This window comes from Phocoena sinus, chromosome 15, assembly GCF_008692025.1.
Source record: "Phocoena sinus isolate mPhoSin1 chromosome 15, mPhoSin1.pri, whole genome shotgun sequence".
NCBI classification, from domain to species: domain Eukaryota; kingdom Metazoa; phylum Chordata; class Mammalia; order Artiodactyla; family Phocoenidae; genus Phocoena; species Phocoena sinus.
Genome location: NC_045777.1, coordinates 84647745 through 84671389, shown reverse-complemented (window position 1 = coordinate 84671389; position 23645 = coordinate 84647745). Strand labels below are relative to the sequence as shown.

At 51.7% G+C, this 23645-nt stretch overlaps 1 protein-coding gene across 1 annotated transcript in view; it reads right to left on the bottom strand.

Moving 5' to 3' along the window:
• The window catches only part of MMD2 (monocyte to macrophage differentiation associated 2), a 47812-nt gene that overhangs the window by 12564 nt on the left and 11603 nt on the right, over positions 1-23645 (bottom strand). The window contains exons 2-3 of the mRNA XM_032606256.1: positions 2628-2709; positions 941-1101 (exon numbers count right to left, since the gene is read on the bottom strand). Of these exons, the coding sequence (XP_032462147.1) occupies positions 941-1101; positions 2628-2709 (243 nt within the window). The remainder of the gene's footprint in view (positions 1-940; positions 1102-2627; positions 2710-23645) is intronic.

The following is a 23645-nucleotide window of genomic DNA, read 5'->3' as shown; positions in this document are numbered from 1 at the left end:
AGTGTCATCATCCACAAGACAGGGATTCTACAAGCTGCAACGTGGATGAGCCCCGGGACATCACGGTCAGTGAAAGAAGCCAGTCACAAAAGGCAGAAGCGTCTCAAGGGTCCATCAACAGATGAAGCGATAAACAATGTGTGGTGCATCCATACAGTGGAATATGAGTCAGCCTTGAAAAGGAAGGTGATTCTGACACCTGCTACAACACGGATGAACCCTGAGGACACTGGGCTCATGAAAGGATAAATATTATACGATTCCACTTACATGGGGTACACAGAGCAGTCAAATTCATAGAGGCAGAAAGTAGAAGGGTGGGTGCCAGGGGCGGGGGAAGGCGGAATGGGGAGTTAGCGTTTAGTGGGGACGGAGCTTCAATTTTCGAAGATGGAAAAGTTCTGGAGATGATGCTGGTGATGGCTGCACAGCAATGTGGGTGCAGTTAACACCACTGAACTGTACACTTAAAATGGTTAGGATGGTAAATTTTATGTCCTGCGTATTTATCACAATTTTTAAAAAATTAAAAACAAATCAAAATTAAAATCCAGGATTCTAATGCCTACATCGCAGAATTATTGGAAAGATGCAGAGGGACATCTGCAGAATGCCTGGAACCTAGGGGACGCCCAGAAGGGGGCAATTATCATGACGATTATGAGGGTCCCTCACAATGACCCTGGGAGCGAGGGGCTTGTTCTTCCGGACTCACAGAAGTGAGCAAACGAGGCAAATGAGGGTGAGGTGGTCCGCCCACGTGGGAGTCAACCCCACTGGCCCGAGGCAAAGACGGCACAAGGCCTCCCATCCAGGGCCCCTCCTGGCTCAGCCAAGCGTGGCCCGAGGCATCCTGCCTCACCCCTCAGCCCACCGTGGGTCCCAGCCCTGGTCACCCCTCCAGGAACTCGCCCCCTCCCATGGGCTAGGCGGCAGGCACCTGAGGTGGCTCTTCTTCCAGGAGATCGTGTGGAACACGGTGGACACCACGAAGAGCCCACAGAGGCCGAGGCCGTAGATCCAGGCAGAGATGGTCTCCCAGTCATCGTCCGACAGGAAGTAGAGGTTGGAGCTGCCGAGGATGCTGGGAATGATCCAGAGCTGGAAGCAGGATGGAGAGAGGTGCTGCAGGGCCAGCCTTTGGAGTGGGGTCCAGGCAAATCCAGAGCCCCTGAGCAATCCGAGCCTTTTCTCCAGACCTGCACTGTCCAACGGGACTTCCCATGATGGTGGGAAGGTTCCAGACCTTCACTGTCCAACAGAAATTCTATGATGGAGGGAAGCCTCCATCATAGACTCTGGACTGCCCAACAGAACTTCCTACAATGGTGGAAACATTCTAGATTTGCACTGTCCAGTATGGGAGCCACTAGGCACACGCAACTACTGAGCACTTGAAATGTGACTTGTACCACTGAGGACTTGAAGTTTTCATTTTAATGGGTTTCAATTTCAATTCCAACAGCTACATGAGACCAGAGGCTACCATACTGGACAGCATAACTCTACAGAATATCGTGGTAAAACAGGAAGCCAAGATCTCCTCTCTTCAAGAAGCATCTCTGGCCACTGCCCCCCACCCCCTGGGTCCACGGATACCCCAGCCTCCTGGTCAGGGCACACCGCTTCATGCACCTGTGGTTCTCTGTGAAGAAGGCATCCCTCCCTATCACGTCTACTCTTCGAATCCTGGTTTATCCATCGTTCCCTCTGAGAAGTCTCAGAACTCGCCGAAGCACTGGGGGTACAGGGTCCCTGCAAGGGTTTGCCCAATTTCGTGTGTTAGGAGCACTTTTTCTGGAGAGAGATTCTACAGCAGCCCCAGCCAACAGAACTATAACGTGGGTGGCGCAGGTAATTTTAGATTTTGTAGTCACCACATTTTGAAAAGGAAATTATTTATAGGTGAAATTAATTTTAATATTTTGCTTGGTCCAATACATCCAAAATTTCATTTCAATGTGTAATTAATATGAAAAGTATTAAGAAGATACCTTACATTCTTTTCTTGCCAGGCTAAGTCTTTAAAAGCTGGTGTGTATTTTATACTCACAGCACATGTCAATTCAGACAAGCTGCATTTCAGTTGTATGAGGCCAGTGGCTACCAAGCTGGACAGAGTAGGTCTAGAGCTTCATTAAATCCTCAAAGGGGCCCATGCACCAAAGGGTTAAGGACCACTGCCCAGAGAAGGATTTCTTACACAAGGCTGGGGTGGGGGGAGACGGCAAGTATTCCAGTCAGAGGGAAGAGCGTGTGCAAAGGCACGGGGTCATGCCTTCTATTTCGGAAACAGCAGGGCGCTGGAGCCTGGGGACAAGATCGTGGCAGTGGAAGGTGGGCCAACATAACACAAAGGCTAAGACCTATCTGGGAGCTTGCTACCGAGCCTGGATGCTGTACAAGGTACTAGGGAGCCACTGAAGGTTCTTAAAGTAAAAGAGAGGCACGCTCAGCGCCTCCAATTTCCCCAAATGACCTTCCCTGGAGATCCCACACGCTCTTCCAAGGGCCACGGAAGACTTGAGAACAGGGACATTGCCATGGAACGGAAACACAATCTCTCCAAGGGCAAAGAGGCTGCGTCCCCAGCCCCCCTCTTCGGCTCTCAGCCCCCCAAGACTCACAGCATGGGTGGCGCAGTTGGCGGCATGTTCACACTCCGTGGGCTGGTACCTCCTGTGGGCAGGGACTCGGTGGTTCATGAACCTGGAGAGAGACACACAATTCCTGGAAGCTTGTTTGGGAAGCCGGGAGCGGCCCGGGTCACAGAATTCCCAGGAGGCCTTAGGACCTCGGCCCCTGCTGGTGGGAAGAGGGTCCCCCTCCCCTCCCGTCCCATCCCCTTTCCCTCCTCCTCTCCCCTCCCCCTCACGCTCCCCTCCCTCCCTCCCTCTCTCTTTCCATTACACTTTTTTTGCACTGCCAACATTTTGTGCTTAATCCCCAAAGTGGTGTTTGCTGAATATCGGGTTGCAGGGAATTCCCTGGCGGCCCAGCGGTTAAGACTCGGTGCTTTCACTGCAGTGGTCTGGGTTCGATCCCTGGTCGGGGAACTAAGATCCCGCGAGCTGCGTGCCGCCACAGCCAAAATAAATAAATACATATTGGGTTGCAGCATCCTCTTTTTCTTACTTGTAATTTTCTTTAAGCATAACAGACACACAATAGAGCTCCCCAAGGTACGGCTGGATGGACTTCGACGTACACACATGCCCACGTGACCACCAGAGCCTCTTTTGCACACCCTAGAAAGCGCCTTTGTTACTGAACCCAGGTCCGACCGCTCGCCGCTCGAAAGTCAGTTCTCGAGAGAAAAGCATTGGTAGGAAAGGAAAGCTTGCTTTATTATGGAGGCCGGCAATCGGCGGGGACGGCGGACGCCTGTCCAAAGGCCGACTCCACCCCCCGCCGACAATCAGGGGGCAAGAGCTTTTACAGACAGAGGGAGGGGGCTGCATGCAGGAACAGTGCAGTCAGCTCTGACAGTCGTCTTGAAACTGGTCCTCAGTGGTCTGACCAGCGTCATCTCGATTGTACTAGGTACAGTTAATCTTCGGTTCCAGGGTCGGTTTGTTTCCATTCCTTTGGGCCAATTCTTGGAATTGCGGGAGCTTATGTCATGGCTACAGCCTGGTCATCACGTAGTTAACGTCTTCCACCTGGTGGGGTTTCAGTACCTATAAGACAGCTCACAGGATATGGCTCAGAATATTATCTCTAGCCCTTGAGGAGGAACTAAAGGTCCTTGACTTTGCTTAATGACTGAACTATTATTATTTGGTCTCCTTTGACTGTCTTCCTCTGTTACTGCATTTTCTCACTTCTCTGATTAAACTTATTCTTTGGCCAAATTTTTTCCACAGACAAAAGGCAGGCGGAGGACATGGGGCGGGGGGGCGGCAAGGACCATAGCGTCCTGCTCCATTTCACCTTTATACCCCTTCCCAGGGGTACTGCCCCCCAAGGACACCCCCCTCTGACACTGCCACCATAGACTAGTTTTGCCTATTCTTGAACTTCCCATCAGTGGGATCACACAGCCCACACCCTCTGGGTCCAGCTCCTTGGGCTCAGCGTGGCTTTCGCCAGCCTCAGTAATTGGCTGTTTTCGTTGCAGTAGAGTATGCCACCCGGTGAGTGAACCACAAGTTATTTATCCCATCTACTGGAGGCAGACGTTCCAGCTTGGAGATGTTATGGTAACTCTGCTACGAGCGTTCACTGTAGTGAACATATGCATTCATTCCCGCTGGGCGTAGATCCACACGTGGAATGGACAGGTGACTCTATCTTGACAATGAACGTTCCTTTTTTTCTTAACTTTTTTTTTTCTTTTTTGGTTGCACCATGCAGCCTGAGGGATCTTTGTTCCCGGACCAGGGATCGAACCCATGCCCCTTGCAGTGGAAGCATGGAGTCCTAACCACTGGACCACCAGGGAAGTCCCAACAATAAGCATTCCTGATGCTCTGGTGTCTTGGAATCTTCCAAGCCCCCTCCACTGCCTCCGCCCCATTCTCTCACCTGATCCTCACGGGAGCTCCTGGTACCCGCAGGCTACCATGGAGCCACAGAGCCACCACCATGCCGGGTTTACGGAGGGGAAGCTCCAGGGCAGAGTTAGGAAGTGACATCACCCAGGTGGGATGGCACATGGCCACACCTGGCTGACCAAACTCTCTGCAGGGGTCTTCAGGTCAGGCTGGCGGTGGGGGAGATGAGATCTGCAAACACCTGGCTCTCGGGCAGCAGGCAGGACCACGCTGGCTCAGAGTCAGGTAAGTGGACGGTTCACCTTGGACTTTGCCAAGAATCGTCCACCAGGTGGGGTTAAACTCCACTGAAACACAAAAAAACTTCCCCCACACCCCAGGAACCCGATTATTACTATAAAGACCCACACAAATGAGAAATGGGTGTATGGTTCAGAACAAAGGGCACAATGCAGCACAGTGCACAGAGCATTTATTAAGTGCCCACTGTATGCTGTGTCCGTGCTAGGGGCCGTCCACGTAGCATTTCTTGAGTACCTTCTGTTGCTGGATCTATGCCAATAAAGCAAATACAGTAACAACAAACATAGGGTTATGGGTTGAATTGTGTCCTCCCAAAATTCCTATGCTGAAGTCCTAACCCCGAAGACCTGAGAATGTGGGACTTATTTGAAAAGAGTCGTTGCAGATGTAATTAGTTAAGATGAGGTCATACTGGAGGCGGGGGGGTGAGCCCCTAATCCAATATGACAGGTGTCCTTATAAGAAGAGGAGAGACACAGAATGAAAACAAAAGGCAGAGACTGGAGTGATGCAGCTTCACGCCACGGATGCTGGCAGCCACCAGGAGCTGGGAGGGAGGCCTGGAGCAGACTCTCCCTCAAGTCTCCAGAAGGAACCAACCCCGCAGACATCTTGACTTCGGACTTCCGGCCTCCAGAATGGAGAGAGACCAGATTTCCGTTATTTTAAGCCGCTAAGTGTGTGTTCGTTTGTTACCACAACCCCGGAGACACTGACACAGGTACACACAGTGTTAGCTTTGATAGATTCTGCCCAAAAGCCCCCCAAAGAGGCGGTGCTAATTTACGCTCCCTCCACTAGGGCTGGGGGGGTGGGGGTCTGAGGCCAACCGTGAAGGGGGTGCAATGGACGCCTTTCTTCCCAGCGGGAAACCAAGTCTCCTCCACCTGTTACTGGGCTGCCCTCTCCCCTGCTCCTTTAACAAACAGCAACAAGCCACCCGTGGTGCCAGCCCCTCGGATCTGAGGGTGATGTCATGGTTGCCGTGGTGACCTGGATGGGCAGTTATTTATTTATTTCTGGGTTCCACAAAACTTTCCTTGTCTCTCACCCAGCACTGCAGCTATTGAATGAGAGAGAGAGAGAGAGAGAGAGAGAGAGAGGCAGGGGTCGGGGGCCAGGGCCCCAGGGCCAGGGGCAAACGCCCAAGAAACAGAGTTCCCACAGCCCTCAAGAAAGGAGAACTTTTTCTTTCACTCCTTGCAGCCTAATTTCTTTCTTCCTAAACCTCTAGGCAGGCGTTTGAAGAGGACAATTAATTCACTGTTCATGTTTTAAATTTTCCTTTTAATTTATATTCAGTAAAATTTCCCCTTTTGCTACACATTTTTATGAGTTTTGACAAATGGAGAGAGTTGTATAATTGCCACCACAATCAAGATAAATAAAAGGTTCATCACTGCCCCCCCCATTTGCCCTCCTGCCCCCTGGTACCCTAACCCTCCCCGCAGCCCAGTAACCACTGCTCTGTTCTCTGTCCCCATAGCTTTGCCCTTTTCCAGAACATCATATAAACGGGATCACATAGAAGCTCTACAGACCTTTTTTTTAATGTCTAAAGAGAACGGATTGCATAAAATCAAGTGTATTCTTAGGTGAAAAGAAACTGTGCTTTGAATGCCGAACAGGGACTTAGTTATTAGCTCTTGTTTTCTGTGAGAAGAAAATGATAATGAACCCGCCTAACATTACTATTCTTGGCTGTCATCTCAACCCTTCCAGGCTTCCCCCCCCCCCCCGCCCCCAGCACAGCCTTTTGAGTTTGGCTTTTCTCGCTCAGCTTAAGGCAGGTGAGATTCATCCATGCTGTTGCCTGGGTCAATGGTTCCTTCCTTTTTATCGTTGAGAACTATTCCATCGTAAGAATGTGTAACGACTTGTTTATCCATTGCCCAGCAGAGGGACAAGGGAGTCATTTTGAACAGCTGAAATTCAGAGATAACGTTTAGACTGTCTGGAACAGCGCTGGCAGTCAGCTAGGCAGCCTTCAAGATTGTGGGAAATTTCAAAGAGTCGACATTTCTAGCAAGCTGCCACTGGTTCAACGAAAAGAGGGAAGTGGGCCTTTGGCCCGCTTTCTGGAGAACAGAATCCCCATTCTGTGGCCAACCCTTGCCACTTAGATAACCACGTGGCCACTGCATTTGATGGGGGTGGGGAGGGCAACTCCACGTGGAGGGCTCCCAAACTGAGCTGGCAGGGAGACAAGGACAGGAGGTTGCCTTCCACCCTGAACTGGAGAGGGCAGGGCTTCGGAGCCAGGCACAGCTGGGTGGAAAGTCCCTGTATGATCACTTAGCTGCTATGTGACATAGGGGAAATGTCTTAACGTCTCTGGGCTGCAATTTCCTTGTGTGTTAAAGGAGATAATAGTACCTAGCCTGCAGGTACCATGAAATGATGCGGTTCAAGAGCCCATATGGGGATGTCTGACATACAGCAGTGCTGGGAGAATAAATGTTCTTTCCCCCTCTCCCTGGGGAGCTCCCCTACGGAGCCCAAGCACCGTTTCCTTACTGGACCCATCCTGGTACTTCACAAAGAGCGCCCCATTAAAGCCCACAACATCCTCGCAAAGTAGTTACTATTATTCCAATCTGAAGAGAAGAGGTCAGACCAGCGTTTCTCAGTCTTGGCCACACATTAAGAATCATCCGGGAAATGGATGGGTGGATACACGAAACGCAGTCCAGCCACACAACAGAATACTATTCAGCCATCATACCTGCTACAATGAGGGTAAACCTCAAACACACGACGCTCAGTGGAAGAAGCCAGACACAGAAGGTTCCACATTGCGTGGCCCCATTTATATGAAATATCCAGCTAGGCAAATCCATAGAGACAGACGGCAGGTCAGTGGTTACCAAGGGCTGGGGGTAGGGGGAGAAACTGTTTAATGGGTACGGGGGTTCCTTTTGGGGTGATGGAGATGTTGGTTGTACAGCACTGTGAATGCACTGCATGCCACTGAATTGTCCACTTTTAAACGGTTCATTTTATGTCGTGTCAATTTTACCTCGATGTTTTTAAAAGCTAAGAAAACGAATCACCTGGGAAGCTTTTAAATATGCCAATGCCCAGGCTGTACCCCAGACCAGAGAGGCTGCAATCTCTGGGGCTGGAACCCAGGCATGGATATTTCTAAAGCTTCCAGGGTGGGACTTCCCTGGTGGTCCAGTGGCTAAGGCTCCAAGCTCCCAATGCAGGGGGCCCAGGTTCCATCCCTGGTCAGGGAACTAGATCCCGCATGCGGCAGCTGAGAGTCTGCATGCCACAACAGAGATCCCATGTGCCGAAACTAAGACCCGGAGCGGCCAAATAAATAAATATATATTTAAAAATAAATAAAATTCCCAGGCTGAGAAGCGCTGAGGTAGGTTCATTAAAAACCCAAGATGCTAAACTGGCCTGTGACTAAAAGTTACACAGACCTGGACAGAAACTAGTAACAGGAATTAAACTGAATGTTTAACAGGTGAGAGGTAAATGCAGAAAAAGAGGCCTGAAAGATAAAGGAGAGATGGGTGGATTTGGGGGTGCTGGTCACAGAGGACTTCCCTCATATTTTAATTTCCAGGATGAGGTAGAAGATAATTTGACCTGTATTGCTTGACTTTTTATGAGATTATATTCAAATTTCCCTTGCATAACTGAAAATAAGTCTTTAAAACTGTATCATGAAGAAAAATGGGAAAAAAAGAAAACTGAAAGAAAAAAGAAGAAAAACTGTATAATGACATGGGAAATGTTTGCCGTATAATACGAAGTGAGAAAGAGAGAATCTGTAATTCGTTATGATTATAATAAGGTCAAACCATGTTGTGGATGGAAGAAAACACACATAAATGAAATACAGATTTGTGGTGAGGCAGTAGGATTTTTTTTTTTTTTAGTAGAATTCATTTTTGATGACATTCTTCTTAAAAATTCTTTTAAGGGAGTTGACGGGAGATAAAGGTGGACTGCCTATCAGATCACAGTACCGTATCAAGGGCTGAATTTCTGGGAGAAGTAAGCATACTGCGGTTACACGGGAGAGCGTCTTTGCTTTAGGAAATACCCACTGCCGTGTTTAAGGATGAAGTGTCCAGATGTCCGCAACTTATCCTCAAAAGGTTCAAAAAGAAGAGAAAGCAGCAAAGCCAACACTGCAAAATGTTAACATCTGGTGACTCAGTGAATGACTGGCACCTAGATGTTCACTGAACTTTTCTCGCAACCTTTCTATGCTAGTTTGAAATTTTTCAAAATAAAATGTTGGGGGTGGAATTCTTTTCCCGTCATTATGCTAATGCTTTTACAATATAAAGGTTTAATCGCACATGACTGTCGCCAGAAAAGGCAAGAAGGAAGGGGTGCGGGGCGTCCCAGAGACGTGATGGTCAGAGGCACTGAAGACCGCAGAGGAAACTTCTGGAAGCCGGAAGGGCATCAGGAAAAGCTTGGTGGCTGGAAGGAGGAGGCGTGTTTCGAGCCTGGGAGGGAACCCACGAGGCTGGAGTGTGAGCTGCGGAAGGGGCAGGGGGTCACAAAGCAACACCAGTTCCTATATCCCAAGGTTCCAGCTTTCCAGAAGGGGCAGGAGGACAGTCATCTCCCAGCACCCATTCTCCCCTCCTTCCCTGGGAACGCTGACCTTTAACTTGGCACACGGATGCCCAGAATAAAGGAAGTCGCCGGAGGAAAACACCTGGAGGTAGGCTGTCTTCCTACCATCACCCAAGTACAGTAGGACTGTCGAGCTTTCTGGCAGCAGGGGAACTTCAAACTTATGCCCATAACTCCCTGAAGACATCATTGATGTACCTCGGTTTTACAGATCCCACAATTTGAACTTTCTTAACGGATCATGAAAAGCAGAAAATAATATGACTTTATTTTCTACTTTTCATGATAAATTAAGCTTTTTCATCGGCTCTCCCATTGGCCACAGGACAACAGCCATACTTTCCAATATGCTTCCAATTTATTGATGACGCCACTAGATGGATGGGTAGGTGGGGTAGGTAAGAAGAGAGAAGGCAGGCAAATAGCTTTCTAGACAAATAAGTGGATAGTTGGATAGATGTCTGGATGTCTGGATGGATGGATAGAAGGAAGCAAGGAAGGATGGATGGATGGATGGATCGGGGTGGGGGATGTTGGGGTGGATGGAAGGATGGGTGGAGGATGGAAGATTGGTGAGATGAGTGGAGGTGTCAGTCATTTAGGGTGCTATAACAAAATACCATAGATTGGGTGGCTTAAATAAGATACATTTATTTCTAAGAGTTCTGGAGGCTCAGAAGTCCAAGATCAAGGTACCAGCAGATTCAGTGTCTGGTGCAGACGGCAGCCTTGTTGCTGTGTCCTCACAAAGTGGAAAGATAGCTCTGATGTCTATTCCTCTTCCTGTAAGGGCACTAATCCCATCATGAGGGTCCCACCCTCATGACCTGATCTAACCCTAATTACTTCCCAAAGGTCCCACTTCCAAATACCACCACATTGGGGGTTGGGACTTCAACATACGGATTTTAGGGAAACACAAACATTCTGTCCATAGCATGCCACCACTGGTCCCTCAAACTTATGTACTTCTTGAATGTAAAATGCATTCATTCCATCCCAACAAGCCCCAAAGTCTCAGCTCAACCCAGTATTACCTCTGAAGTCCAAAATTCAAAGTCCCATCTAAACATCATCTAAATCAGACATGCGTGAGACTCAAGGTACAATTTATTCTGAGGCAAAATTCCTCTCCAGCTGTGAGCCTGGGAAACCAAATAAATTATGTGCTTCCAAAATACAATGGTGGGACAGGCACAGGACAGACATACAGACATTCCCATTCCAAAAAAAAAAAAAGAAAATATACCAAAAAGACGGAAGGGGTGATGGGTCCCAATGAAGTCCAAAACGTAGCAAGGCAAGTTCCTTGAGATCTTAAGGCTCAAGAATAGTCCTCTTTGATTCGATGCCCTGCCCTCCAGGCCCCCCTGGGGTGACAGCATAACCTCCACAGCTCGGCAGGTCACCCCACCTCTGAGACACTGGGCAGGGCCCCACCCTTTGAACCAGGAGCAGCCAGCCCCGCCCTGAGATCTAGAAACTGCGTTCATCATCATCCTTCCCTTTTCCAGGGAAACAGCACATGTGTGCAGCCCTCCTCCATCCCTTTGGTTCCGGCTTCAGAGGGAGGCTGACTCGGCCCATGGTCCGCATCAGCGCTAATCTCCTTATGAATGGTCTGTGGGCCACACCCGTGATGTTCCCTTCTGAACACGTGCTCATTTTTACACTATAGATAGGCTGAGAATTCTCCAAATTTTTACATTCCAGTTCCTTTTTGCTTAATAATTCCTTCTTCAATTCATTTCTCTCCTCCCGCATCTCACTATAAGCAGCTGGGAGGACCAAGCCGCTGCATCAACACCGGGCTTAGGCAACCTTCTCAGCACATCATCCAATCCCACCACGTGCAAGTCTTACCTTCCCCGGAACACGAACACAACTCGGGCAAGTTCTCAGCTGCTCTATACCAGGGATATTCTCTCCATTGTCCAGTAACATGCTCCTCACTTCCACGTGAGATCACACCACACTGGCCTTTACGGTCCATATTTCTGCTAACATTCTGTTACCGATTGTTACGAATTCTCCAAGAAGATGAAAGCTTTCTCTACCACTCTCCTCTTTTGCCGAGTCCACACCAGAATCACCTTTAAAAGTCCCTTCTTGGCTTTTTCTGGCACGAACTTCAAGACCCTCCCAGTCTACACTCCTTCAATCCCAGCTCCACTCCTTACCAGCCTCGTGTCCAGGGACAAGTTACTCAAGCTTTTCGGGCCTCAGTTTTCTTATCTGAGCAATGGGGATGTTATCAGCCTCCACCCAGGGGGATTCTAAAAGGATGGAATGGGTTAATCTGTGCACAGCGCTCAGCACATGTTGATACATGACCGAAATTGATGATTCTGTTACTATAAATCCTCCATCTTATTATTGAACCCATTTGACAGCTGAAAAAACTGAGGCCCTGCCTAACACATGACAGCTAGGAAAGGATGGAGCCAGGATTTCAGCCCGGGATTGTCCAAGCTTGAGACCTGGGCTCCAGGGAGGTAATAACACCTGCCTCGCAGAGGAGAAGACGTGACGTGCCAAGTGCCCCACGCACAGTAGGCACTTGTACATGTTGATCATTCTCTGCCTCCTCCATCACCGCTGGAAAAGATGCTATGACGTGTCTAAGTAAGGAAAGAAGAAGCTTTGCTTTAAAAATCAGGCCTCATCACTTCACACCCATTACGGTGGCTATTATTTAAAAAGAAACAAACAGGGTTTCCCTGGTGGCGCAGTGATTGAGAGTCCACCTGCCGATGCAGGGGACGCGGGTTCGTGCCCCGGTCCGGGAAGATCCCACATGCCGCGGAGCGGCTGGGCCCGTGAGCCGTGGCCGCTGAGCCTGCGCATCCGGAGCCTGTGCTCCGCAGCGGGAGAGGCCACAGCGGTGAGAGGCCCGCGTCCTGCAAAAAAAAGAACTGAGAGCAGAGGTTTGAAGAGATACTTGCACACCCATTTTCAGAGCAGCAGCCAAAAGGTGGAAGTCACCCAAGTGTCCGTTGACAGCTGAGCAGATAAGCACAATGTGGTGCGTCCACACAATGGAATATGACTCAGCCTTAAAAAGAGATGCAGTTCTGACACATACTGTGACATGGATGAACCCTGAGGACATGATACTGAGTGAAATAAGCCAGCCACAGAAAGACGAACACTGTAGGATTCCACTTGTACGAGGTCCTTGGAGGAGTCAGATTCATAGAGACAGGAAGTAGCAGGGCAGCTGCCAGGGGCTGGGGGAGGGGGAGGGCGTGTTAGTGTTTGATGGGGAAAAAGAAAAAGTTCCGGAGATGATAGTGGTGATGGTCACAGAACAATGTGAATGTGCTTGATCCCACTGATTTGTACACTTCAAAACGGCTCAAAGAGTAAGCTTTATGTTATGTAGAGTTTACAAAAAAAAAAGAAAAGAAAAATTCAGGCCACAGGCAAAGCTATGTGCATACGAAGACCCTCTGTTAACATGTCAGCAAAAAGTGACACGAGCTGAGTCTCAGGTTGTGCCGTCGTTACGCCCGCCCCAGAATCCTGCACTGCCCAGGACAACGGCGACATCAGCACCTAGCAGGGTGGAGAAAGGGGCCAGAGCAAACGTTACTGCACATAATCACCGGGGACGGACTTCCCTGGTGGCGCGGTGGTTAACAAGCCGCCTGCCAATGCGGGGGACACGGGTTCGAGCCCTGGTTGGGGAAGATCTCACATGCCGCGGAGAAACTAAGCCCGTGCGCCACAGCTATGGAGCCTGAGCTCTAGAGCCCACGAGCCACAACTACTGAAGCCAGTGCACCTAGAGCCCGTGCTCCACGACAAGAGGAGCCACCGCGATGAGAAGCCCGTGCACTGCAACGAAGAGTAGCCCCCACGCACTGCAACTAGAGAAAACCCGCATGCAGCAGCGAAGACCCAACGCAGCCAAAAATGAATAAATAAATAAATTTATAAAATTAAAAAAAAAAAAAGAATCACCGGGGAGATCTGAAAAATCCCAATGCCCAGGCCACATCCCTGACAATTAAAACAGAATCACGGTGTGGGGAGTGGTGTCCAGGAATTGGTATTTTTTAAATTTCCCACGCGATTCCAGCGAACAGGCAAGCCTGAGGGGGAAGAGCCCAGCAGGGAGGGGATGATGGGCCCCCCCAGATGGTGCCAGGTGCTACACAACGGGAACGTTCCTGGACCCCAGGACTGCAAGATGAACACCGGGCTCAGCAAGGGCAGCAAATGGGCTTCAACTCACATGGGAATTCTGGTCCACTGATAAGAGGCTGCCTGGAGTGCTGTGCTAAAAGGATTCTGCGAACGAATCTAGATGATGAATTAGCAATGTCTGCCACGGGTACCAGGCAGGCGAGAGGCAGCCACCCCTGGTGTAAGAGTTACCCAGGTGCTTTCACTCCCTCCTCCTCTGGGAGCCTCACAAGGACGCTGTAAACTGAGCAGAGCCGAGATGATGCTTGTCGTTTTATACAGGGATTCAGAGAAGTGAAGCCACAAGTTGGAAGTGGTGCAGCTAAGATGGCAACCCAGACCTTCTGACTCCTTGTCGAGACCGTCCACTCACCTCCCCTTTCAGCCCTGTCCATGGTTCTGATGGGAAAGGCTCTGCCATCAGTCTTTCACGTTACAGTGTAAAGTATCTGACCATCCTCTCCAAGATGGGGGACTGGCTGTGGAGCTGGAGGCGAAGGAAGAGAAGGGACAGAGCCCTTTCCCAGCTCCTGAAACCCACACCTCATTGGCTAGTGGTCAGAGCAGCCCTGGCCACAAGTTATCCGTGACCCCAGTCCCCCTGAACCCTGGCTTTGTCAATCCCTCCCATGCTGGACAGTCCACACCAAGCCTTCCAGATCCCAATGACCAAGGCAAAGCCCTGGCAGACCCAGAGCATAAACGCCTGTGCCAAGGCCAAGAACAGAAATGCCAGGCAGCTTCTGCATGGGCTAAAAGACCCTGTGTTCCAGGGGGATCTGCTTCCTTTGTTTCCTATCCCTGACTCACTCCCTCAGTTTCTCCTCACCCCAGGAAAGCTCTCCCTGTGGCCCACAGTCATCATGCCTCTGGGCCTTCCACACATTGTTCCTTCTACTTAAAAGCCCCTTTCCCTCTTCTCCAGGTGGTAAACTCCTATTCAGCCTTCAGAGTCCAGGTCAAAAGGCCCTTCCCCTGAAAATTCTTCCTTGATCCCTACCTTCACACCCCATCCGGACTGGGTTGTAAACTGCTTTCTCTCACCTCAACGCCACAGCTTAAGTTGCCCGTTTGGAATCTCCTTCCCTCTTTTCTCTTCCTGGAGCATTCCTAGGCAGAGAGAGTGGCTCTCCCCTTTGGACTCCCACAGCTGCCTGTGCAACCCCTACTGTAGCACAATTATACATATTTGGGTGCTCTGGGTCTGCCTCGGCCCCGACACTGAAAACCAGGGGACTGGCCCTGATTCCACTTCATCTTCCTGGACCCAATGCAGAGCCTGCACACAACAGGTGATGCCCGGCAAACAACCTTATAATCAATCATCTCCGAGCATTTACTAAGTTGTTTAGACTCGAGGTAACAAGTTGGGAACAGTTCCAGTCTTTTCAAACCTTCAGAATTTTTGGAATAGACAGACTCCAGAGACATGGGTTAATCTAGCCAGGACCTTGGCCACTCAAGGTCACACGGTTCCAGGGGCAGGGCCAGTTTGCTGCTTTAGAAAAGCAGGAGGTATGAATGGAAACCCCACTGGGGAGCCTGGGGAGAAGGGGGGAAATATTATTTCTTTTCTTTGTATTTCTGTGCTGCTTGATTGGCTACAATGTTCATTTACTACTTCAATAATTTTGTTAAACTCTAATAAAACAAAATGTTTTAAATATGCAGGTCTATGTCTGAAATCAATATTCAAGACCAAATGTTTGCCAACCTACAGCATTCGAGTTGCGAGAGGGGAGAGGCTGTTCCCGAAGGGAGTTCCGGTAACCACCCAACTGCCCATCCAGGGCAGGATGGAAACACACTGCAGAGGGTCCCACATGGAACCAGACTGCAGAGAGAAGGAGCGAACGCCCTGCACTCAGAGACAAGGGTGCATCGCAGTCATGGTGCCAAACAGGACAGGCTCTCTGACTCCATTTATATAAACTTCAAGAACCGGCACCAGGAGTCTTTGAGGATAAGAGCCAGGAGAGCGGCTACCCTTGGAAGCGGGGAGGCAGTGACCAGGGGGTGTGACGGGGTTCCTGGCAACTTGCAACACTGAGTGATTTACTGTGGGTGCTGGTGCCAGGGGCGTGTTCAGTTTTCCAGCTGTAATGGAAAGGCACACACTTTCCTGTAATTACACTTTGATAAAAGGTTAAAAGATGCAGTAGCCCCAGGCCCCTACCAGCCAGGTCTGGGAGGGGTCTGTAAAAGGTGTGCTTCCTATACCACCCCCTGGGGCCTCTATGGGCAGCCCCGGGCAGGGCCTAAGCTTGCTGACCACCTGCCCTGTCCCCACCACCTGGGCCTCCCTCCAAGCCGAGCGCACCCAAGATGCTCCCCTGCCGTCCTGCTCCCCGGCTTGCAGTCTGGAGCAGTCAGGCCCAGGCTCAGAGCTTCTGCAATTTCTCCCTCCCCTTCTGGCCTGGGCCGGGCTGGGGTGCACAGTCCCCAGAGAGAAGCAGGCCCGCTCTCCCAAATGAGCCCAGGCTCAGGAAAACCGCTGCGGCCGCCCCTTCCGGGCTGGGCCAGTGCCTGGTAGTGGCAGCCCTGAATCCCCAGGACAGAGGACTAAAGAGATTTGTCCAGGAGACAAAGCGGGGGTCTGTCTGTCCCACAGAAGCAAGGGCAGCCCAGGGCAGAGCTGGCCCCGGGCCCTCTGAGCCTCTCCCTTTCTCCAGCTTGGTCCCGGGCTACTCCTTTGTGTCCATTCACGAATTCACAGCTCCTCCTGGACGGCAGACAGCATCTTGGCTCCATCTTTGGGAAACAGAGTCGGGGAGAAACAGTCCATGGGCTGGGGCCAGCTCAGAATTGTGGTGAGATCAAAATCCCAGTGGGGAGACAGGAGGGGAAGCCGAGGAAGGAGGGGAAATGGCCAGGGTCTCTGGCAGGTCGGGAGCAGAAAACACGTGGCATTCCACGTGAATGGCGCCCCCTGGGGGTGCGTGCCTGGTAGTACTGACCCAACACAGCTGGGGCCAGACACCCCTAGCCCTGCACCCTCCCCAGGGCTCCCTGGGGAATCTCTTCCCCTCTGGCATAATGAGGGTTCATGCCTCTGAAGCAGGGGCCACCCCATCCTGCCTGCCTCACCGGAAGCTCCCAGAAGATAACAAGATGAGGAGATGCCATGGGAACCCAGACCTTCCGAACCAGAAGCCCAGGGTGGGCCTCCATCTCCACAGTCCTTGTAACCAGGGGCTGATGCAAGCCTGGTGGTCGACCCACTGCCTCAATGCTGTGAATGCCCATCCCCCTCCCTGGCATGCAGACCCCAAGCCCGAGAGCTCTGACCGGGGGGGATTTGTGCTACAGCTGCAGGAGCCTGGGAGCTAGCGCTCCGAGAAATCAGCCTCCACCTGTGACTCAGGGGGGAGCTGACGGATGCCCCCGCTCCCCTGCCCTCAGCGGAGACGACTCCAAGCCACGTCCCCCCGCGTCTCCCAAGCAGAACTAATTAAGCTCCGAGTGCCCACAGTGCAATCCGCTTCTTACAAACCCTTTAGTGGCTGCGTGCCCTGCCCTGTGCTCGCTTCCGCACTCCCCTATTGCCGTATCTTGGGGTCAGCTCCCAGATACACCCCTTGTCCCTGCATCCTCGTTCACGGGTCTGATTCTGGGGAAACCCACACGAAGGCAGATTCTCGGCAGCTAAAAGTAAAACCCCGCAGGTACCAGCCACAAGTGCTCTGGGCAAGAAACAATATTGCTTCTGAACGATCCCAGTCCCAGCTGAGGCCGCTGCTGACCCCAGGAGGCTTATGTGCACAGCACTTCACACTTTGCAAGGCTCACTCACACCTGCCGGCTTCCACCGCCTCTGAAAGGGACAGGCCACTGCCCTGTCCACCCACGACCCCCTAAAGCAGGGGGATTTAGGGGATCTGCAGCTTTCCCCTCCCTGAGGCCAGGATGGGGTTACAACCACCTTCCTCATCCCGCAGGGGCCACACCCAGAACATGGCTTCTAGGAGACACGCCCCGAACCCAAATCCACCGGGAGGAACTTTAAGAAACTCAGCAAATACCTCCCCCTACCCACCCCCACCACTCCCAAGGGACCTTCAGCCCTTGGCTCGCTGTACGGAGCCCAAAGCAGCTCTAACTCCAGAGACGAGGGCGACCACCTGCCAACAGATGAGCCGTTCCCTCCGCCCGCCGGCACGACAGGGCACTCTGGGATGGCGGATCCTCTCACGGGAAATCATTCTCTCCACGCCAGTACTATTCCCCGTGAAAGGAGGGGCCACTCGAGGGCTCGTGGAACGTCCCATCCCCGCCGACACAGCGCCACACACAGCCTGGCACAGCCCAGCCCTGCCCGTGGCCAAGCATCCAGGGTGCCATCACAGGAGCCTGGGATTCCAAAGCTGGTTCCCAGCCCAACTCCATCTCCCGTGACCAAGGGTAACCAACAGATGCGGAGAAGGCTGGTGAGAGGCTGCTGAGCGACAGGGTGGTCAAATCCGGGGAATCCAGCATTGCTTTCTTGGCCCCAAGATCAACCTCAGCATCACCAGAAATGGGACAGTCAGATGTCTCCTGCCTCCTGGGGAGATGCAGTGCGAAGTTTCTTGCCTCTCTCTTGCCAAGGTCGTCATCCTGGGTGTGATAAAGGCTCTGCAGCTGTGCAGGGTACCCTGGCAGTCACCGGCCATACGCGGCTAAGTCAATGGAAACTCACTAAAACTAAATAAAATGTACAATTCAGCTCCTCAGCCACGCCAGCCCCATAGCAAGTGCTCGACAGCGCTAGGAAGTTTTGCCCGTGTCGTCAGGTGTGATGGGGTCTGGTGGTTACGGAAGAATTAATCCTCACCAGTTAGAGACGTGGACTGACACATCATCTGGGATTTGTCTTCAACTGTCGGCAGAGAAAAAGCAAAGAGATGAAGCAAGTGTGGCAAAACGGTCATAAATGTTAATTAGAAATTGTTAGTCATTGTTAGGCTATGGGGTTATTACATTATACTAGTCTCTCTACTTTTTGAATGGAAGTTTTCATAATAGGAGGAATGCAATATTTGCATGATCTCAAAACACTCCCCTTCCCGCAATGCTTTTCATCACCAAAAGGAATGGTAACTTTACAGAGAGCAACGTGGTGGATACCAACTGAACCAAGGGTCAAGGTTAAAACACCACAGTGACAGGACGGTCATCCTGCTGCCGGCAAGCGGCCACTGAAACAGTGATACGGCAACCGGTAAAGTCTGCAGGACACTTATTAAATAAGACTGCATCAATGCTAATGTTCCTTTATATTTTTGTTTCCTCTTACACTTAATAAATGACCTGCTTGTGTCACCGTTTTCTTTTTTTTTTAATTAATTAATTTATTTATTTATCTATTTCTGGCCGCTTGGGTCTTCGCTGCTGTGCGCGGGCTTTCTCTAGCTGCCGAGAGCAGGGGCCACTCTTTGTTGCGGTGCGCAGGCCTCTCATTGCTGTGGCTTCTCTTGTTGCAGAGCACGGGCTCTAGGCGCATGGGCTTCAGTAGTTGTGGCACGCGGGCTCAGTAGTTGTGGCTCGCAGGCTCTAGAGCGCAGGCTCAGTAGTTGTGGCGCACGGGCTTAGTTGCTCTGTGGCATGTGGGATCTTCCCGGACCAGGGCTCAAACCCATGTCTCCTGCATTGGCAGGCAGATTCTTAACCACTGCGCCACCAGGGAAGTCCCAAGTCCACCATTTTCAACTAGCTTTTATTTTTCATACATTTTCTAATTGTGGTAAAATACTCATAACATAAAATTTACCATTTTAACCATTTTTAAGGGTGTCCTTTCGTGGCATTAAGCACATTCATACTGCTATGCAAACATCACCACATTCCATCTCCAGAACCTTTCCATCTTCCCCAACTGAGGCTCTGTCCCCATTAAACTCTGACTCCCCAGCCCCCTCCCCCAGCCCCTGCCACCCAGCCTTCTACTTTCCGTCTCCATGAAATTGACTCCAGGGACCTCATGTAAATGGAATCACACAAGATTTGCCTTTTTGTTTGTTAGCTTATTAGCAGAAGGCAGTAACAGCATTTTGTTATGCTCACCAGCATAATGTCCTCAAGGTTCATCCATGTCACAGCCTGTATCAGAATGCCCTTCCTGGGACCTCCCTGGTGGCGCAGCGGTTAAGAATCCGCCTGCCCATGCAGGGGACACGGGTTCGAGCCCTGGTCCGGGAAGATCCCACGTGCCGCGGAGCAACTAAGCCCGTGCGCCACGGTTACTGAGCTGGCGTGCCACAACTACTGAGCCCACGTGCCACAACTACTGAAGCCCGTGCGCCTAGAGCCCGTGCTCCGCAACAAGCCACCGCAATGAGAAGCCCGCGCACTGCAACGAAGAGTAGCCCCCGCTCACCACTAGAGAAAGCCCGTGCACAGCAACAAAGACCCGATGCAGCCAAAAATAAAATAAATAAATAAATGTTAAAAGGAAAGAATGCCCTTCCTTTTTAAGGTTAGATTTCATTTTTTAACCTCATTCCAAAAGAGAGTAGCCTGGGACTGAGGAAATACGCACTCAAGGCTTTGGGGTAAAGGGGCATATGGGCGAGCAACCCGCCCGTAGCCAGGAAATGAGATGAGCAGCCCTCCCCAGTAAGCTCTGGCAGCCCAGTCCCTTGGGAATCCCAGGAAGCTCCCCACTTTCATCGCCACAGCAGTCTCTGAAGTAGCCTCCCTCCCTTGAATTCTTCCCCTTCCGGAACCCAAGTCGTGACACTCTCAGCATAAATCAGCCTCAACGGTGCCACGGAGCCCGCTGGAGAAAGGCCAGCTGCTGGGCGCACCCCAGGGCCCTTGGGGACCAGAGCTGGCAACCTCCCCACCACATGGCCTGAGGGCCAGCCTCACCAACTCTCCCCTGGTGCCCCCTGAACCTCCCCCTCCATGCTCTGCCCTCTTCCAGGAATGGCCTCCCCCTCCATCACCTCCTCTGCCTCCCTGGAGAACTCCTATTCATTCTGAAGGGTCCACCCAAATGCCCCAACATCTCTGCAGCCTCTCCTGCCCTACGGTGGGTACGGGTGGCTTCTGCCTGTCTAGCATCTATCCCTCACGCAGTCGATGGCTCCACTTTCGTCTGGGGCCGTCCCTTCTCCACTCTCACTCCATCAGGCTCAGGTGGGGCTACACCCCACCTCGACCCCAAGTCGTGCCTGACTCCTCGTCTCCAAGCTCCAAAAGAGAGGTTGTGACCTAGATCTGGCACAGTCTTTCCCCCGACCTCAGCAACAGGTCCGAGAATGGGCCTGAGATCCAAGCCAGGACAAGAACACTCAACTCCAGGGCGACGGTGATCCCGAAGGATTCCGCAGGAAACTCTCCATTCGTAAGCACTGTGGGCGGTCCAGAGAACGGAGCCACCAGAGGAAACAGAGCCCAGAGATGGAGAGAGGCAGCCTGGTCGTCTTTGAGACCCTGGATCCAGCTGTACCTGAACCCACATACTTTTCACTTCTGAGTACCGACCTTTTTTCCCTTCTTTTCACTCCCCCACTGCCCCTTCCTCCTCTTTCTCCTTCTCTCTCTTTGCCTTAAGCCAGTTCAAACTGAGGCTTTGTTACTTATAACTGAAAGTCTCAATGTCACCCTCAAGCCCTTTCTTACCCAGGCATTCAAGCAGAAACCATACCGACATTTCCAGCATATTTATCAATATCTCAATTATGCACTTGTTCACATATTATTAGCAGACCGAGTCCTCCCCTAAACTATGAGCTTCTGGAGGGGAGGGGGCAAGCTTTGCATAGGACTCATTTTGGTGCCCCAGCCCTGGCTCTCAACAAGGTTGTTGTTGGTTTTTTAATTTATTAATTAATTTATTTATTCATTTTTGGCTGCATTGGGTCTTCCGTTGCTGCACACGGGCCTTCTCTAGCTGCGGTGAGCGGGGGCTACTCTTCGTTGCAGTGTGCAGCCTTCTCATTGCGGTGGCTTCTCTTGTTGCAAAGCACGGGCTCTAGGCACGCGGGCTTCAGTAGTTGTGGCACGCGGGCTTCAGTAGTTGTGGCACGCGGGCTCAGTAGTTGTGGCACGCGGGCTCAGTAGTTGTGGCACGCAGGCTCAGTAGTTGTGTCACACGGGCTTAGTTGCTCCACAGCAAGTGGGATATTCCCGGACCAGGGCTCGAACCTGTTTCCCCTGTATTTGCAGGTGGATTCTTAACCACTGCACCACCAGGGAAGTCCCTCACCAAGGTTTCTGAATGAATCAGTGAACCACCTAACCAACCGTGGGTGCCCAACCAGTGGACAAGTCAGGCATGCCCACCACATGCCAGACCACGCTGGCCCCTCAGGGGACACAGGGTGTCTGAACAGCCCCCAGCCCACGCCTGCTCCAAGCAGCTTGCGGTCTGGCTGGGGAAGGGCGATCAATGACACGGGGCCTGCCAGACTCTCCCCTGCTTGAGACGGGGACTTAGGACAAACCTGGAGGGGTGCGCTGTGTCTGGATGAATCTGAAGGTGCGTGCCTGCACTGCTGCTGGCGTGGGGTCTCTGGACAATTGTCACTTCCTAAGTCTCCCTGCACATCTGTCAGCTTAGGTTTGCAGTCCAGGCATAGGGCAATAAACTGAGAGCCGCTGGTGCTGAAAGGACAGCTCCCCTGGGAGCCCAGCACAGCTGCTAGCACCCCAATCCCGCTGCACCAACCTGTCATTTAATCGGCACCCACTGTGTGCCAGTTTACATGCATTTCCTCCAAACCATCCTATGAGGGAAGCATCATTATCCCCGTGTCACCCGACCCTGCCCCTCACACCCTCTCCTGGCCACGTCACCACCTGAAATTCTATCATACAGTTATCTGTCTGTTGTCTGTTTCTCACACCAGAATGTGAGCTCCACGAGGACAGGGTCAGCCCTGTATCCCCAGCACCCGGGACAGCGCCCAGCACACCACAGCACGCAGCCATTACTGCTTAATCAACGAACAAATGAAACAGATTTCCATGCGGTGCAGCCAGGTGTCCACGGCAAGGGCGGGGAACGTGTTCCTGGCTGGCCTCACCGTGGCCCAACACCACACTACAGACCCAAGCTCCCTCCCCTCCCTCTCCTGCCCCACCTCCAACTACAGACCTCCACCCAAGCGGTAATTATTAAAATCGGGGCCACACAACCCCCAGGGCTCCTGCTCCCTTCAAGCCCCCTCTTGGCCTCCAGTACTTCCGCCTTCTGGTTGGTGAGATCCGCCCACATGGCAGGGTCGCGGCAACTTCCAGACAACCCCAGCCCAGATGCCCTTGTGCCCTTGGTGACTCCTTCAGCTGGACATTTGGGGAGGAGGGGGAACTTCATCATCGGGTGGACGATGGGAGCTCAAGGGCAGACCACACCCCGCAGGTCTGACCTTCACCATCTTGCAGCTCCTGCTTCCCTGAAAAGCAGGACTGAAGGTGCAGGGACCTGGTCCCAAGACGAGTCTTTCTCTTAGTGTAACCCTAATGACTCTGCTTCATTCAGAGTTATTCACTGTCCATTCTGCGGCCAGAGGGACACACCCCACACCCTGACACGTGTATGCACCTGGGCCGCCCCTCCTGCAGCAATGGAGGACCTGAGTCCCAGGGAAGCTAAGTGACCAGCTCAAGGGTGCCCAGTGGGTGAGCGATGGGACCAAGACGAACGGTACACCGTCAGAACACCCAGTCCATGCTGGGCTCCGGGCCAAGCACTTGCCATGCTCGGCATTTAGTTCTCCAACTCTCTAATGAGGGTCAATTATTTTGTCCCTTTTACAGATGAGGAAACGGAAGCTCAGAGACTCAATCAACCCTGTGAGATTAGTACTACTATTATTTCCCGTCTTTCAGAAGAGGAAGCCAAGGCACAGAGAGGCCATGTAACGTGCCCGAGATCATGCAGCCATTAAGGGGAGGGGCCCCGAGGCAGAGCCAGGTGGTCCGACAACAGAAGTCACCCGTGGTGAAATTCTACTTTCCAGTTCTCAAGTACATAAGTCCCCTACATACGAACCTTCAAGTTGCAAACTTCCAAAGATGCGAATGTGCTACTACCCGGACATCACTGGATCGTTTTTT